Source organism: Dipteris shenzhenensis, chromosome 29 (genome assembly GCF_047967505.1).
Source record: "Dipteris shenzhenensis isolate YYH24624 ecotype China chromosome 29, Dip_SZ_1.0, whole genome shotgun sequence".
In the NCBI taxonomy this organism is placed as follows: domain Eukaryota; kingdom Viridiplantae; phylum Streptophyta; class Polypodiopsida; order Gleicheniales; family Dipteridaceae; genus Dipteris; species Dipteris shenzhenensis.
Genome location: NC_141624.1, coordinates 50810278 through 50826549, shown reverse-complemented (window position 1 = coordinate 50826549; position 16272 = coordinate 50810278). Strand labels below are relative to the sequence as shown.

Genomic DNA, 16272 nt, shown 5'->3' with positions numbered 1-16272 from the left:
TGGTTTTTAGGGCATTTGGGAGAGAGGCCAGTTCTCTTCTCAGCCCTTCTCTATGCCACCCACTTAGCGTGATGTTTTTGGCAGACAGACTTAGCAGGGATTGCATGCTTCGATGACACCTCTTGTGAACACATTCAGTCAGACTCAGCCTGTGTATCAGGGAGGTAATGCTTTCAGCTAGACGCATTTTGTGCATTAGGGGAGTGGTTCTCCTAACCAACAAGATGCTGGAATTGGGCAGCATGCAAACATGGATGATATGTTCTTAGATGCCTTACGTTCATACAGGGCTTTGCCTGAGGATGTACGTGATGAGATGCCCTTTTCACAGTATGTGAGCTTTAAGCGTGAGGATGCCAGATATGTTGGTGGTCACTCCAGGAATAATGCAGCCAAAGATGTGAAAGACAAGCTCTCCGTGCACAAGTTTAAGGGGGACACTCGCACTCCCAATGAGTTGGAGGAGTGGCTCATGAAGCTGGAATATTATTTCCGCTTCTACCCCAAGAATGATGAGGAGAGGATCATTTTTGCTGGTATGCATTTACAGGATTATGCACATACATGGTGGCTGTACATGAGAGAGTCACCCTAGAAGCCGACCACATGGAAATAGTTCAAGGAGCTTATGGTCACGACTTTCGTCTCGGCCCTAATCCTAGAGCAGTACCTCGCTGATTTTTATGCACTATCTCAGACGGGTACGGTCCAAGAGTACTTGCAGCGTTTTTGGAGGCTTTCCTTGTTTGTACAGGACATTTCCGAGAAGGGGAAGTTGCTGCGTTTTATCCAGGGCTTAAACCCCCCTCTGGCTGCCGATGTGAGCTCATAATCCTCAAACCATTGAGAGGGTAGCCCAGCTTGTTGAGGTGTTTGAGCCAAAATATGCTGGCAAGTATAAACATGTGACAGGTAGCTCTTATGGTACTGTTTATGAGGCTGACAGGAAGCCAAAGTTTGTTGATTGGACTGATAAGAAATCAGCAGCTACACGATATCCTACTGTTACAGGGAGTAAAATGCCATATGCCAAGCCATACAAGCCCACGGATGCAAAGACAGGTGCCAAACCTAGTGCTGGTTTTGACAAATCAGATGTTAAACAACACTCCAGGGCCATAATGGACAATAGGAAGAAGGCTAATTTATGCTTTAGATGTGGAGAGAAATGGACACCTGAGCATCGAGATGTGTGCAAGATGAACGTCAGCTCATCCAAACTCAGCATGATAATTGAATTCTCAGATGATGAGGAGGTGGCTGATGTTGCAGACCCCCATGATACCTCTCATGATGAATTGACAGGAGCTCATGATGCAGACGAAGCTCCTGACACAGGAGCCACAAAGGGGACTGCATTTCCCTTTGACCCTGGTGGGGCTGTTGAGCAAGTCACTCATGTGAGGCACTAGATTGATATTCAGCCAGGAAAGGCCGTAAGCCAACACTCTCTTGGGTGGAGCATCAAGTTACAATGCCTTTTCATGCCAGAGGTGATGCTAATGGTAATGCTCCTGTGGATGATGAGGAGATTTGTTGGGATGCCCAATCTACGTTGTATACCATCTCACTTCATGCCTTGATGGGTGCCAAAAGTGTTGATACGATCAGATTGATAGGAATGATCAATGGCAGATCTGTTCACGTGTTGGTGGAAAATGGTAGCACTCACAATTTCATCAATTGCAGGACTTTGCAGAGAGTGGGACTGATTGCTACAGAGATAGACCACGGTTAAAAGTGGAGGTAGCTAATCGACATCATATGGTCAGTAGACATTGTTGCCAGGATGCCAGGATCAAGTTCTTTGATGACTATGAGTTTGCAAGTGATTTTCTGGCATTGGATATGGGCCCAATAGATGCTGTCCTGGGCTGTGATTGGCTGCAATCATTGGGCAAAATCAGCATAGATTTGAATGCCTTATCACTTGAATTCTGCCACAGGGGTAGATTGGTCACATTGCAGGGCATTGTAACTCAGAAATTGCAGGTCATTTCAGCAAGGCAGCTAGCTAGAGAGCTCAAGGAGGAGAGTGCCATATATGCATTGAATGTTTCTGTACCTCAGGAGGGTGGCATTCCCTGTGTGGATGATTGTGATATGCAGCGATTGCTCTCAGAATTTGCAGATGTGTTTGCTGATATGCCATCTCAGTTGCCTCCAAAAAGAGATGTTGATCATGCCATAGTCTTGGAACATGACAGTAAACCAATAAACAAGGCCCTGTACCGACTCTCTAAGGTAGAACGGGAAGAAGTGGCAACACAGGTGCGAGATTTGCTTGAGAAAAACTTCATTGCTCATAGCACCTCGCCTTTTGCATCTCCAATACTCCTAGTGAAGAAGAAGGATGTGTAACCCCACAGAACGAATGTATCCTTTTATTTTGTGCAATTTCTTTTCAATATTATTTTCCTTACTATTTCAGATAAATGATGAAAGTTATGTGGATATGAAATATGAAAGCTATGAGGATATGAATATGGAAGTACTTGTATGGTATCATGAATATATGCACAAGGAGTTGCATTCGAATTATGGCCAAGAATGAATGAATGAATGAATGAATGACTGAACCACTCAAATTCTGGTCAGGGTCTGATCAACCCGCAGTATGATAAGCCTTTGGGCAATAATGAGTGATGCCACAGATGCAGGTGGTTACCAGCCGTGATGAACATGGACGCAGGTGGTTACCAGCCATGTTGAACTTATGTCTTAGGACATCTTGAACGAAATGCAATACAACCATGAAGGTGGCAAGATTGAGGTCTATAGGTGTGATAGGAGGACTAGGAGACCTCCCAAGGACATTTGCCTTAGTTGTGAATTTTTCTGCTTTTTGTCATAGGTTGAGTGTTCTGCAAGTAACGTCCTACTTTTATAGCGTATGGCTTATTATGACGATCCATACAAGGTCCCAAGTATGTTTTGGGTTGAATTTGAAGAATGTGCCCGTAACTTGCAAACGAAGCAACGTATGCAAAAAGCGATGCCGGATTTGGAATCAGAACGTCGACTTTGGTCTAGGGGATCTATCTCCTAAAATTGTGAAACGGACTACTTTTTGCTTTTCAGCTTATCGGATAGAGCACGTCATTTATAGCAAAGTTGCTTTTTGCGTGAGCGTGAGATAAGGTATTTTTGGGGGTCAAAAGCTATTATTAAAAATCCGACTGAATTGGGGTGTCTAAAAATTGCTAAAAGCTAAAAACAGGTGAAAGCAAAGCTTTTAACAAAGCAAGCTACTTTTGTTTGAAAGCAAAGCTTTTAAAGGTGAGCACTGCTTTTACCAAAAGCAAAAGCGAAAGCAGGAGCTTTTCAGCCCCAACCTCTGCCTATATAAGAGAGGTAGGCGCCTCACTTTTCCACACATTCACCTGGTGGCTGCCCCTTCATGCTCTCCTACTCTGCCCCCTCGCCAGCTAGCCTCTAGCCTCCTCTTTTGTCGTGGAAGCTCTGCTGAAATCATCCTCGCCTATCTCCTGCCATCATCTTTTGGAGGTTCGCCCATCTTTTGGCATCCGGTGCCCGCGTTTGGAGTTGCTTTTCGCGCCAGTATTGCTGCCCGGCTGCTCCCTGCTGCCCAAGAAGTGGTGCGCCTAGTTTTCTGGGGGTCCCATCTGGATTCCGTTCACCGTTGGCTGCCCGGAGGATCATCACCTATATCTGGGGCACCTTTTGGTCGCGACGGTTCGTTGATTGGAGGAGTATATTGCTTGTGGTGATCGATTTACTGGTTGCTGGTCTGAATTTCCTGCAATAGCAGAATCCTTTGTTTCTCTCTCTACAGTTCCTCCTCTCTCATCTTTTGGAGGATCTTCGGTTGCTGGAATTTCTGTTCGTTGGCTCCAATCTATCGGGGCGATTATCCTCTTCGATTTGATATACTGGAAACCCTAATTCATCAGAGGGAATTGATTGTATTTGAGAAAGCCATCTCAGCCTTGCATACCCTCTCCAAAGTGCGGGGAAAGTCGTGTTGTCTGTCTGATTGTTTGTGGTCTTTCTGATTGTCAGATTGACTACCGATTGTCCTTGGCTAGTCCAATCTTGTAAGAGGTGGTTCTATTGCATTTACCTACTTGCTTTCGAGCGGGGGTCCCACCTTCACCCCTTATCTGGTGTCGCTCTTTCTTGTTTTATGTGATTGTTGTGGATTATCTTTTATATTCAGTTAAGTAATAAATTATTCAAGCACGTGCCTAGATCCTCCATTGAGCTGCGTTACAGTGGTATCAGAGCTTTGAGGGCAGTGCTTTGAATCTATTACTTTACTGTGTATAGGTGATAATCTCTAATCAAGGACCAGACCTCAGGCCTCAAAAAGTAAAAGAAATGTTGTAAGGGTAGGTAAGGGAAAGAACAAGGTTGTGATCTAGGAACGATCAGATGAGGAGACTGCTATCCTATCGTCACATGCTTCAAGCGGTAAGTCCGAAGAAGGAGATCTGACATGCTCGCAAGCAGAGGAAGCTATGGAAGATAACAGCTCACAATTGCAGCACATGAACACTCCAGGTTTGTCATTGAGGGGGAGTGTTGAGAGATTAGTTTGGCAATGCCAAATTATGGGGGTGAGAGGTGAGGTGAGTCACATATGACTGTACATTGAGGAGGGGTGTTGAGATATGCAATGTCCAATTGTTGAGCTCTCATTATTGGTACCCTATAGGGGTATGTATGTGGGATTTATGGTAGCCACACAGGAGAATGTGGACTACATGGATAGATGTGGGACAAGGGTCACCACAAGTTGGATGTGGATCAAAGGATGCCACACAGCAGGCTTATGCCTTGAGGCTCTCTATTTAAGAGACCTCTCATTGTATGGATAATCATCTCATTGGAATATAGTTGATTGAGTGTTTCCTATTGTTGTCTCTATCATGGCTTATTTGGTGTGGCTCGATCCCCCGTGATCTTTAGCACTAATCTTGTTTTGCCCTACACTTAGTGGCAAAATCTTTTTGCATTTTATCAGAGGGTTCCATGAGGTTCCCTCCCTGAAGGGTGCAACTGGCTTGTACATGTCAAAGAGTCCCGGGGCTAATGTATTCAGCCATAGGGTTGAATGTCAGCATGCGGGGGTCTTAGGCCATGTCATGTGCACTGACTGCACCTCCTGAGCCTCTTGCTTTTACTACAAGTTGAACTCCATGTGAGAGTATCAAATCTAGATTGTCTTAATATAAAGGTTCTATATTCATTAAAGTGTTCATCAAAAGTTATGTAGCAAGTTAACTAGATTTGCGATAGGCAACCTATCAAAAGTAGATATCAAAATCAACCAAGCACAAGCGCCACAAAGAAACTCAAGAAGGAAAGCAAAAGTAGAAAAGTAGGAAAGCACAACTACCAATGTATGTAAGACACGTGGATCAACCACATTCCATCTTTTTTTTTCATGCTTCTAAGCTACATAACATTAAAATTCCATGAAAATATGCACTCCCCAAAAGACTGCAAAAGTGGTCCACAACTCAAGGAATGATAGTCCTCTTGTTCCCATGCATGGTCACCTGATAGATCTACCCCTCGACAACCAGCACACTAGTGGCAACCCTTCACCTAAACTTGACTCACATGTCTTCGCACCAACCAATCCTTGGAGTGCCCAAGTCATCCCCGTCGTTGAAGATGATGATATGAGCCCCAACGACATGGTTCAATGCTCTCTCGATAGTGGCACGACACTCCTGGACTGGATAACAGGCTTGGACATGGTGGTCGTTGATGCAACCAACTCTCTCAATGACCATAATCCAGGTGACACCTCCACCACCCCTCCTTCTAACTCTTCTGTCATTTTGTCTCCCACCCATCATCTTTCTCTTCTTCCCTCTCATCTCGTTGCTTGTCCTCCTTCAACCAATCTTCCACGCCTTCTTCCATGTTCTTGTCTACCCACTCCAACCACCACATCCCTCTTCCCTTACCCTTACGACATTATTACCCATCCACTTTGGCCTCCCCACTAATGCTTCGACCTCCCCACAAATGCTTTTCAACTCAATCGCCACCATACCTCCTCACTGCTCATCCCCTACCTTCTCCTTCTCATGCTTGTTGTCCACTTCCTTCTCCTTCTCGTTTACCTCTTCCACCCTCTCCATTACCACCATTGCTTCAATCTCCCCTTCCTCCATCTCTCCTTCCACCACTCCTACCAACCCCTTCAACCACCCCACTAGATTCTTCCTTTGTGCTTCCACCGCTTCCTCTTCCAACCTTGGCATGTTCTCCTTCCCCACTCTGCAGCCCCCATTCTCTACGTCCCCCACCTCGTTCTTCCCACCATCACCCACACAGTCTTGAATGTCCCCCTTTGCATTGTTCTTCTCCATCTTACATGCAAACCGGTCGCCTACCTACCATCGATCTCCACATGATTAACATTGTCAACCCCAAGGGTTCTACACCCTCTTTATCCTCTCCATAACGCATGACCCCCACCCTACGTGTGGAGTGCCCCGATCTACACACTGGCTTGCCGCCTTCTTCCAACCATGTCTCTATCTCTCTCCTTGCCCTCCTCTCTTCCACCTCCCTCTATCTCTCTCCTCTCTTCAGCCTCACTCTTCCCTCCCTCTATCTCTCTTCTCGCCCTTCCTCTCCCATTCTCGCCTCTCCCTCCACTCCTCACCACCCTTCGTGTGGCATTTTTCCTTTAATCTCCTCTCTTCTTTCAATTAAATCCTCTCTTCTTCAATTAAATTCTCTCTTATTCATGTCACTTTTCACAGACTATATATATATATATATTTTTTTCTTTCGTGCCCGCAAAAAAAAAAAAGATGCTTGTGAAATTCCGCACCCCTCCCATGGCACCCACCACACCTCGGGCACCTCCACTCCCCACACTCGTTCACCTCACTCACCACACTCGTTGACTTTCCCCCCTTGCAACACCCCTCTACCCCCTAGCACCTCCATGCACCACACTCGGCCTTACAACTTCCCTCCACATCCTCCCCCTCCTGCACCCCGTGGCACCTCCCCATCCACCAAACCCCTTCCCGCACCCTCAGCCACCTACCCTCCTCCTGCCCCTTCCCCTCGGGCACCCCGCACTACCAAGGCCCACCGTCCTCCACTCCCCTCCCTACCATCCCCTCGCCTACCACTGCCTCTAGCCTCCTCCCCACAATCCCTACCTTGCCTGTCGTTCTCATTATAGCATCCTCGATTGCCACCCCCATCGAGCTTACCCTCACCAACCCGTCGCCTACCTTGCCTTTTTATAAATAAAAAACAACGAGAACCCCCCTTTAAAAAAAAATCGAGGGGTTCCAAAAAAAACTCGTTTTTTTTAAATAATTCAGTTGACCTCTGAATGTGCTCTCCCTCTCCCCCTCTTTGCCCCTTCTCGTTCACCAAGGATGGTGAAACATTTTGGCTCAAGGCACGTGTAGATGGCTACGGCCATCTCCCCCGACCAATACAAATTTGTGGGCACGTACATAGGCTAAGGGCAGGGATGGAGCAGGAGGAGGACAGGGGTCATCCTAAAGGCCACAAATGATTGGCGCAAGGGATGTCCTACCATCTACCCACCTTGTGGCCCCTCCTCCTTGGCACCTACCCACATTGTGGCACCTCCTCCTTGCCACCTACCCACACTGTGGCGTCTCCTCCTTGGCACCTACCCACATTATGGCGCCTCCTCCTTGCCACCTACCGAGATTGTGGCACCTCCTCCTTGCCACCTACCCACACTGTGGCACCTCTCCTTGCCACCTACCTACACCACTTCACCCTCTACCTTATCCTCGACACCGGCTCTCCCACTTCACACACTTCCTCCCTGCTCAAGTCTAGACACTACCTTAGCTCTCTCACCACCACTTCATCCTCTACCCCTCTCGACTGTGACATCATCTTGGCTCTCTCACCATTCACCCTCTACCCCCCTCGACTGCGACCACCTTGGCTCTCTCACAGCTCACCCTCACCTTTCTTGACATCCTCTCCTGCGACATCACCTTGGCTCTCTCACTGGCTCACCCTCACTTTCCTCGACATCCTCTCTTATGACATCACGTGGCTCTCACACCCATCCACTCCATCTTCATCTTCGACATCGATAAACACCCTCACCCTGATAGCCGTCCACTCCTCCATCTTCATCCTCAGCATTGATAGACACCCTCACCCCGACAACTGTCCACTCCTCCATCTTCATCCTCAGCATCGACAGACACACTCATCCTGATAGCCATCTAGTCCTCTATCTTCCTCCTTGACATCGACAGACACCTTCACCCCTACACTCATCCACTCCATCTTCATCCTCGACGTTGACAGACACCTTCACCTTGACACCCATCCACTCCTCCATCTTCATCCTTGACATCGATAGACACCTTCACCATGACACCCACTCACCTCCCTACATCTTCATCCTCAACATCGACACTTGTCTGCCTCCCCTTCATCTTTATCCACGACAGCGATAGACACCTTCTCATTCGTGGCATCACCCATTCAAGTCCCTGCTTTGCATCCATTTGGCATATCATGTCACACCTTTTATGGTTCCTTCTCGTTCTCGTTCTCCTCGACAGCTCTCTGGGATAGTGCTCTTGTTGTGGCATCTACCCTAGTCTTAACGTCTCATTCCCCTTCTCATTCTCCTAAACAACCCTCTCTTGTTGTGGCACCTACCCTAGTCTTGACGTCTACCCTTGTTGTAGCACCTACCCTAGTCTTGATGTCTCACTTCGGCATCTCTCTGTCACCTTTGTTGTTTTGGCACCTATTCTAGTCTTAACATCTACCCTTGTTGTGGCACCTACCCCAGTCTTGACGTCTCACATCGTTGTGGCACCTACCCCATTCTTGAAGTCTCACTTAGGCGTACCTGTCACACCCTATTTGCGGCACTACCTACCCCAGTCTTGACATCTCACTTCGGCATCTCTCTATCACCACCTTGGTTGTGGCACCACCTTCTCCTTTGGCATCTCCCTAATTGTGGCAGTACCTCCTCCCTACTTTGGATGTGGCACCTTCTTGCCATCGACATCTCCTCGTCACCATTGTTGCAGCTCCTCTCACCTCAGCATCTCTCTGCCACCACCCTCATTTTGGCACCACCTTCTCCTTTGGCATCTCCTCGATTGTGGTGGAACCTCCTCCATACCATTGTTGTGGCACCGTCTTGCCCTCTACATCTCCTCCTCACCATTGTTGCGGCTCCTCTCCACCTCACCCATCACCTCATCCTCTTCCTCCCCGCACTCACCCTCATCAGCCTACCTCATTGGTGGCACTCATCCATACTTGTAGCCTTGCACAGCTTGTCTATGATTGAGTCACTACAAGGGATCGGGTTCATACCCGTGCTCCTGGCCGCACGAAATGACTTGGGAAAAAAAAGTGTCGGGCTCATGTACCGGCGCGTGTATCATTACGGCCAGAGACGTGTGTAAATGCGTGTGTATAGAAACAGTCAACCGCGCGGATACACGGGCCAATACATGCGTTTTTACCAGATTACCTACAGCTATACACGTGCATTTGACAGACTATCCGCGTGTTTAGATGTGACTTTGACAATTTTGATGCGTTTATACACGTGAACAGAGAGGAATAAAAAAAATCTAGAGAGTGCTTTTGGGTACCTAGATGCTGTTCCAGCATTCCAGCACCCATTAGCACTCTCTGGAATTTTTTTTGGGTGCATTGCACCATCGACGAGGAAGATTTAGATTTAGTGCAGTGTCATTATCGATTCAAGAACAACATGAATGCATACATTGTCAATACACGATTCAAGAAAGACATACTATCAATTCACGATTCAATATTACTATCAAAATTTTATGTGTACAAGGGAGTCCATATGTCGAAGTAGCCCATGGCTTCAATTAGAAACAAATATATACAAAGTCAAATAGGGCGGTCTAAAAAATCCCATGGCTTCAATATATATACAACCACATCCGAAATTAGTCTGAGTACTAATCAGAGGATGATGAAGACCCGCTGCTCCCTCCATGATCAGATGAGCTCACATCGGTATATTCCGATGAGTAGTGCTCACGTCTAGCAGGAGCAGTGGCAGGAACATCAGCAGTGGCGGGTGGATCATCAGTGGCAGGAGCATCAGCAAGTGTAGCAGCAGCTTGTGCCTGTTCAAGTAATATATCGTATATAAGTATATATATATATGTAATTCAATAAACCAAAATCATTCGTTTAGAGTTTTCAAGTACGTGTCGACCGTATGGTCTCATGGCCGCATCAAACTGCGCATTCGTAATACGTCCCTCGGTTCTGAAGAGGGCCCACATGTCACGTCTGCTATGCCAGCGAGCATACCCAGTCTCGTGGGCTGTGGGCCTCCTCCTCATAACCCGTCGTCGTAACATAATAAACACAATTTGTAAGATTAAAACAATCATAGAATCAATGAATTAAGTAAACAAGAAAATAAAGTGGCAAGTTACTTACGAACTCTGTCTCCCATGACTCGACGCCGCCAGATCCGAAATGCGACGATCCAATGGTCTCCATCCAGATCCGTCGTGCCTCCACATGCTGCCTGCTCTTCACGCCACCCTCTGCTCGTTTCTTTGCCTCCTTGCACTCGCGTTTGTGGGCAGTGGCAGGTTTCTCGGCAGGATAGCCACCCGCAGCTACATTGACCTTATCATCGTACGTGAGTTTCTTAAGGTGAGATCTTTATTACTTAAGATCTCTCTTATTCGCGTCCTTCCCCATACATCCGAGAATGTCGCTCGTGGGGCATTGGGGTACCGACTATGTACAGCCTCTAGGACCTTCCCAACTAGTCGGCTATTTTGATCTTTAAATTTTATAAAACAATTTCTGTACGCATTTGAAACTACCCCCTGCATATACTCCATTACCTCTTTCCCCCTCGCATCCATGACTACCCTGCCCCTATCCGTAACATCGTAGTAAATCACTCCCTCCACCTCTCTCACCTCCTCCTCATCCTCACTGTATCCTCGTACACGCCTCCCTCTATCTCCTCTCTCACCGCGTTCCCTACTACCCCCCCCACCAAAGCACCCGTCGCATCCTCCACTCCCACTCTCCCTATTGTGGCATCGGCTCTCATCTGTACTGCGGGAGTAGTCATGACTAGGGGATTGTGTACATGACTATGGCTGTGAGGGAGCACGTGATGGTGGCTGTGAGCCCTCACGTGACGGTACCTGGGAGGGTGTGCGTCAGTGTGTCTGGGATGGGGTATGTCTCCTTGGTGGGTGTGGAAGAGGAGAAGCTCCATGCCATCTCGCTAGACTCGCAGGCATAGACGGCAGTGGAGTGGCATGTATACTCGGGGGCAGGGTGACCATACCAGGGAGTCTAGGAGGGGGATGAGCATACATGTACTCTGTAAGCTCAACTGGACCAGGATGGCGCCCAAAATGATTTATCATCTCCATCATCCAAGTGGCATATGCAAATGGATCAGATGAAGAACCTGGATCCATGAAGAATCTGCAAAAATGAAAGTATATATATGAAGGATCCAATGCGATGAATCCTCCTACATAATTAATGCCAAGTAGGTAGTAACAAAATGCTACAAAACTGATGCATCCTCCTACATGATTAATGCCAAGTAGGTAGTAACAAAATGCAGTGGATGAGCAAACAGTAACAAAATGCAGTGGATGAGCAAACATGGAGTGAATCTCCACCCTTGATGGATGCTCTCCCTTTCCTTACTCTTACTGGTGCTATTCCTACCGATCTCTTACTAGTGAAAAGAGTTAGTATAGGGGAATAGAGAGGATAGGGGAATAAAGATAATTGTTGAATAGAGAGGGTATGAACATGGGAGGGGGTGGATGGCATCATGAGATGCATGGGTAGAGGAGGATATGGAGATGGATTCAAATGCTTACGGACAGTATCAAAGTAGCAAAGGAAGAGACGAACAAGAGCATCTTGGTGAACCCAAAAGTAGCAACCGCATAAACAAGGAAAGAGATGAACAGACAATCGCGTGTAAGATCCCGTGTAGAATCGCGTGTATAGTCACATGAAGTCACTATGCAAACAGACTACACGCGCTCCTACACGCGTTCTTGCCGAAAAACTTTTCAAAAAGTCACCGAGAACCAATAGAGGTACCTTTAAAATACTCCCTCACTGTCACTATCAGCTGGAACAGCTGCACGACTAGAAGCAAAGGAGGCAATACATTTGCATAAACAAAGGACAAGTACACTGACCTCTCGAAAAGTGAGTCTCTGTCTTCTTTTTGGCTGGCTTCTTTCTCCCCTTTCTGCTCTCTGCACCCAGGTACGCTACTTGATTTTTTTATAGTTAGACGCGCCTATACACGCGTTTTTCCACAGTACAGACGCGTCATTACACGCGATTTACACAGGGTACATGCGCTATTACACACGACACAGAGACTTTTTTGCTTTCATTAAGAACTGATCCTGATTGTGTTGATGTGGACAATGCATGACTTTCCAGGATACAGCGATTGTTCTGGTAAGAATTCTAATTACCTCCCTACTCTAATACTACTAGCTATATTAATTATAACTATTGACTTTATTATTCTAATTTTTATTTTTATTTTAACAGGTTTGAAAACATCGGGTAAACATGCATGTCCTGTATGTGGCCCTTCGTTAGTACATGAGTATGCTGATGGTTTGTGTAAGACCATATTCGATAATCATCATCGATTTCTCCCGTCAGATCATCCTAAATATGTTGCTAGTAAGAGTAACATTCCTCCACAAACACTTCGTGCAAAAGATTGGAAGCGTATTTGGGAGTCTACAAATGTTCTTCCTCCAGATGGCATGAACAGGTACGTCTCCATTGTTTTCAATCTTGTTTTGTGTAGTCTCTAATTGGATTAAAGATGACATAGAGCAATCCCTTGTGTAGGTACTCCATTTTTTTCCGGCTACCATATTGGACCCATCTCAAGATCAACCATCTTCTTGATCCCATGCACATCTTCAAGAATGTGGGATTTGGTATTTGGGAACATGTTATTGGTAAATGAGACAATGTTAGCATACGGGAGGACTTGCGGGTCGCAGGACATATGCGTCAAGCTTGGCCACGAGAGGAGGGTGGGCACGTTCGTCTTCCGCCTGCACCCTGGATTATATCAAAGAAGGAGGAGAAGCAGGTAAAGCAGGCCATCACCACTTTACGTACTCCCACTGGATGCATGAGATCATTGAAGGGAGCCTTTGCAACCACTAAGAAAAGAGGCGTTGAGCAACTATATGGGTTGAAGTCCCACGATTGGCACAAGATGCTCCAAGTAAGTGTTTTCCAAGTCTTGTACATTGAAATTTAATTTTGTAATGCCCTAAACCAAATATACATGTGCTCTTATGTGCACAATTCATACTACCTACTAGCATCGACCATTGTGCAAACAAGAGTTTGAAAAAATGTATTTATAAGATGGGCGAGCTTGTGAGGTATGTAAAACCCATGTCAGATCACCCTTCATTATACCTTGCAAAATGAACGTGCATGAGGTATAACGTACTATGCATTTATTTTTCAGATATGTTAGTTCCAAAGCAATTGATCCAGCCACGTTGGATGATGCGCGTGTTATGGCAGTGGAGGTGGTTTGTTTGGTAGAGGAGACTTTTCCACGAACCATTCTCACAAGTCAACTACATCTCATTGTGCATTTAGTGGATGAAATTGCTTTATGTGGCACTATGCATGCCCGTTGGATGTTCTTTCTAGAGCGCTTCATGAAGACCTTAAAAGACTTTGTGAGGCAAAGTGCAAGCACCGAAGGAAGCATGGCCGAGGGTTGGTTGATACAAGAGTCTCTTGTATATATTTCAGAATTTCTTGGTCAGGTGGGCAGCTCTTTGCCACGACTATGGAGCAATGAAGAGGACTTGAGGATGACGTCTATTGTGCCTCAAGGAAAAGGACAGAGCAAAGTAATTGACAGAACATTGATTGATGATCTTAATTTCACTTGCATCCTTAATAGTGATGTGATGAGCAGATGGGTTACAAGATATGAGGATGCAAAGACAAAAAGGCAAGCAGACAGAGCTCTCTTTTGGAGGCAACATGGCTCTCGTAAGGCGTACCCTAAGCATCTAGCAACACTTTCGAATGATATCCATGTTGATTGGTTGCATGAGGAAATGGAGAGAGTAGAGAGCGACGAGGGGCTGCATATCACGGCAGAAGAATGGGAGTATGCACGAGGATGCATGTTAAAAGTACATAGAACTAATGTTTTGCATTCTTTGTAATTGATTTGCTTTTAATATTTATTCACATTGCTTACACAGATATTGCTTATATTTTGGTCCAGTGCACTATGTTCAATGCTATATGGTGTGAAGGCAAGCATTTTCGAACACAAAGAATAGATGAAAGAGGAATATACAAGATTGCAGTGTCATTAGTAGCTTTGAGAAAGCCAATGGAAAAATGGATGATTATTGTGGCACAATCCAAGACATATATAGGCTTGACTTTCGTCGCTTCTTTGTGTATGTTTTGGATGTCAAATGGCAAAGGAACGTGGTGGAAAAAGGGCCTAAACGATAAAACGCCATGTAAGTGGCTATGTAACTATTGACTCTACAAAGTTTTGGCAAACAAAGAAAGATAGGCTCGTATTGCCACAACAATGTGAGCACGTATGCATTTTTTTACAAATGTGTTTCATGTACATATATATCTAAGCTCATGTACCCCTTGACTTTTGAAATGCTAATTAATTAATGCATTATGTGTATTTGAGTAGGTTATCTATCTGCCAATGGTGCATGACAGTAAATGGTGGTATGTCATCCCTATTGCACCACGTTCCAAAGTGATGTATAATACATTCACTGATATGGAGCATATGGAGGATGTAGCAAGACACAATGAAGATGATGTCGAACATGCCAATGTAGATGATCATGATAATGAGGATGAGCGGGCCATTTCTCATGATCATGAGGATGACCCTACCATTGATCAGGTACACCTATCTCCATCCAATCCTACATATCTGATCATTATACGAAAGGTAGAAATGCAACACGAGAAAGCATGCACATGACAATGATATGCATATTAAACCATCATTCTATCGATATTATGCCATAGCGTAGCACGGGCAGCCTACTTGTATAGTCAATGGGACTACATGTTTGAGAATTACTGGTCCCCCCTAATAAACCCCAAAATCTCTTGTCTAATGTGGTTAATCCTGCATAAGGCAGTTTGGACATGTGAAAAAGCTTTAAAGATTGGTCTAGCAGATGGAATGTGTTGCATGTGTAAAAGGAGATAGAATCAGTACCCCATCTCTTTATGGACTGTGCAACAAACATGAAGGCTCTAAATTGGTTAAATGCTCTAATTGCCATTGTTCATCCCTCTAGCCTAACTTATAAAGAGATGTTATTAGGTGAAATTTATGGAATGCCAACTCACCTATTAACTAGTGTACCCACTACCTACTACCTACTACCTAATATCTAGCTTAGCATTATAAAATTGCAAATATGTCAATAGCAATTCAATTACTTTATAATTTGTATTTTTGTGATAATAGGTCATAAACCTACATGCTCCCAAAACTGGCAATTCGTGAAAAATTCTATTTTAATTCTCAAATTTTGCCATTCAAGTGACATTAAACCTCTGTTTTCTGAGTTCAACTCAAAATTATAGCTGCCTGCGCAGGTCATGCACCAGATGTCCTTTATACACATGGCAAGGACTCTGGCCGAGAACTCAAAACTATAGCTGCCCGCCCTGTCCTTTATACACAGCGCAAGGACTCTGCCTGCGCAGGTCATGCACCAGATGTCGTTTATACACATGGCAAGGAATCTACCTGCCCAGGTCATGCACCAGATGTCGTTTATACACAGGGCAAGGACTCTGCGGCCAGAGCCGGATGCTTTAAAACTCCTGCAGAAAGAGTACGATGGCGTGGTTTTTGATCACATGTTTGGAACACCGGAAGATCCCCACAATGATCCCGATCTCCTCCCCGCCTACTTAAAAAGCGCCTGCCCGCTCCTCCTCCACGTGCCTTCTCCTTCCTTCCTTGCTCTTTGGCAGCATGGCTTCGGCGGCTTCTCGCAGGTGTTTTTTGCTTCCTTCGCGTCGTCTATAATTGTCTTTCCTGTTTGCTTCGCGTCGCTAATTTGCCTGTTTTTTGCTCCTTCCTGCAGACTGATCATGTCCATCCCGCTGCTCTTCGCCACCCTGCCGGCGCTGCTTGCGCTTCTGCATGCGGCCTCTTGCTCGCCGCTC

The 16272-nt window shown here is 45.8% G+C and overlaps 1 protein-coding gene and 1 pseudogene across 1 annotated transcript; one reads left to right on the top strand and one right to left on the bottom strand.

Annotated features, from left to right (window-relative positions):
• Positions 1 to 9968: 9968 nt before the first annotated feature.
• On the bottom strand, positions 9969 to 10901 carry LOC147882996 (uncharacterized). The gene is made up of 3 exons (XM_087400159.1): positions 10462 to 10901; positions 10224 to 10370; positions 9969 to 10139 (listed from the first exon to the last, which is right to left on the bottom strand). The coding sequence occupies exons 1-3, from the start codon at positions 10522 to 10524 to the stop codon at positions 9969 to 9971; spliced, it is 381 nt and encodes a 126-aa protein (XP_087256285.1). The 5' UTR covers positions 10525 to 10901.
• Positions 10902 to 12458: 1557 nt separating this feature from the next.
• Positions 12459 to 15956, top strand: LOC147882995 (uncharacterized; annotated as a pseudogene).
• Positions 15957 to 16272: the final 316 nt, after the last annotated feature.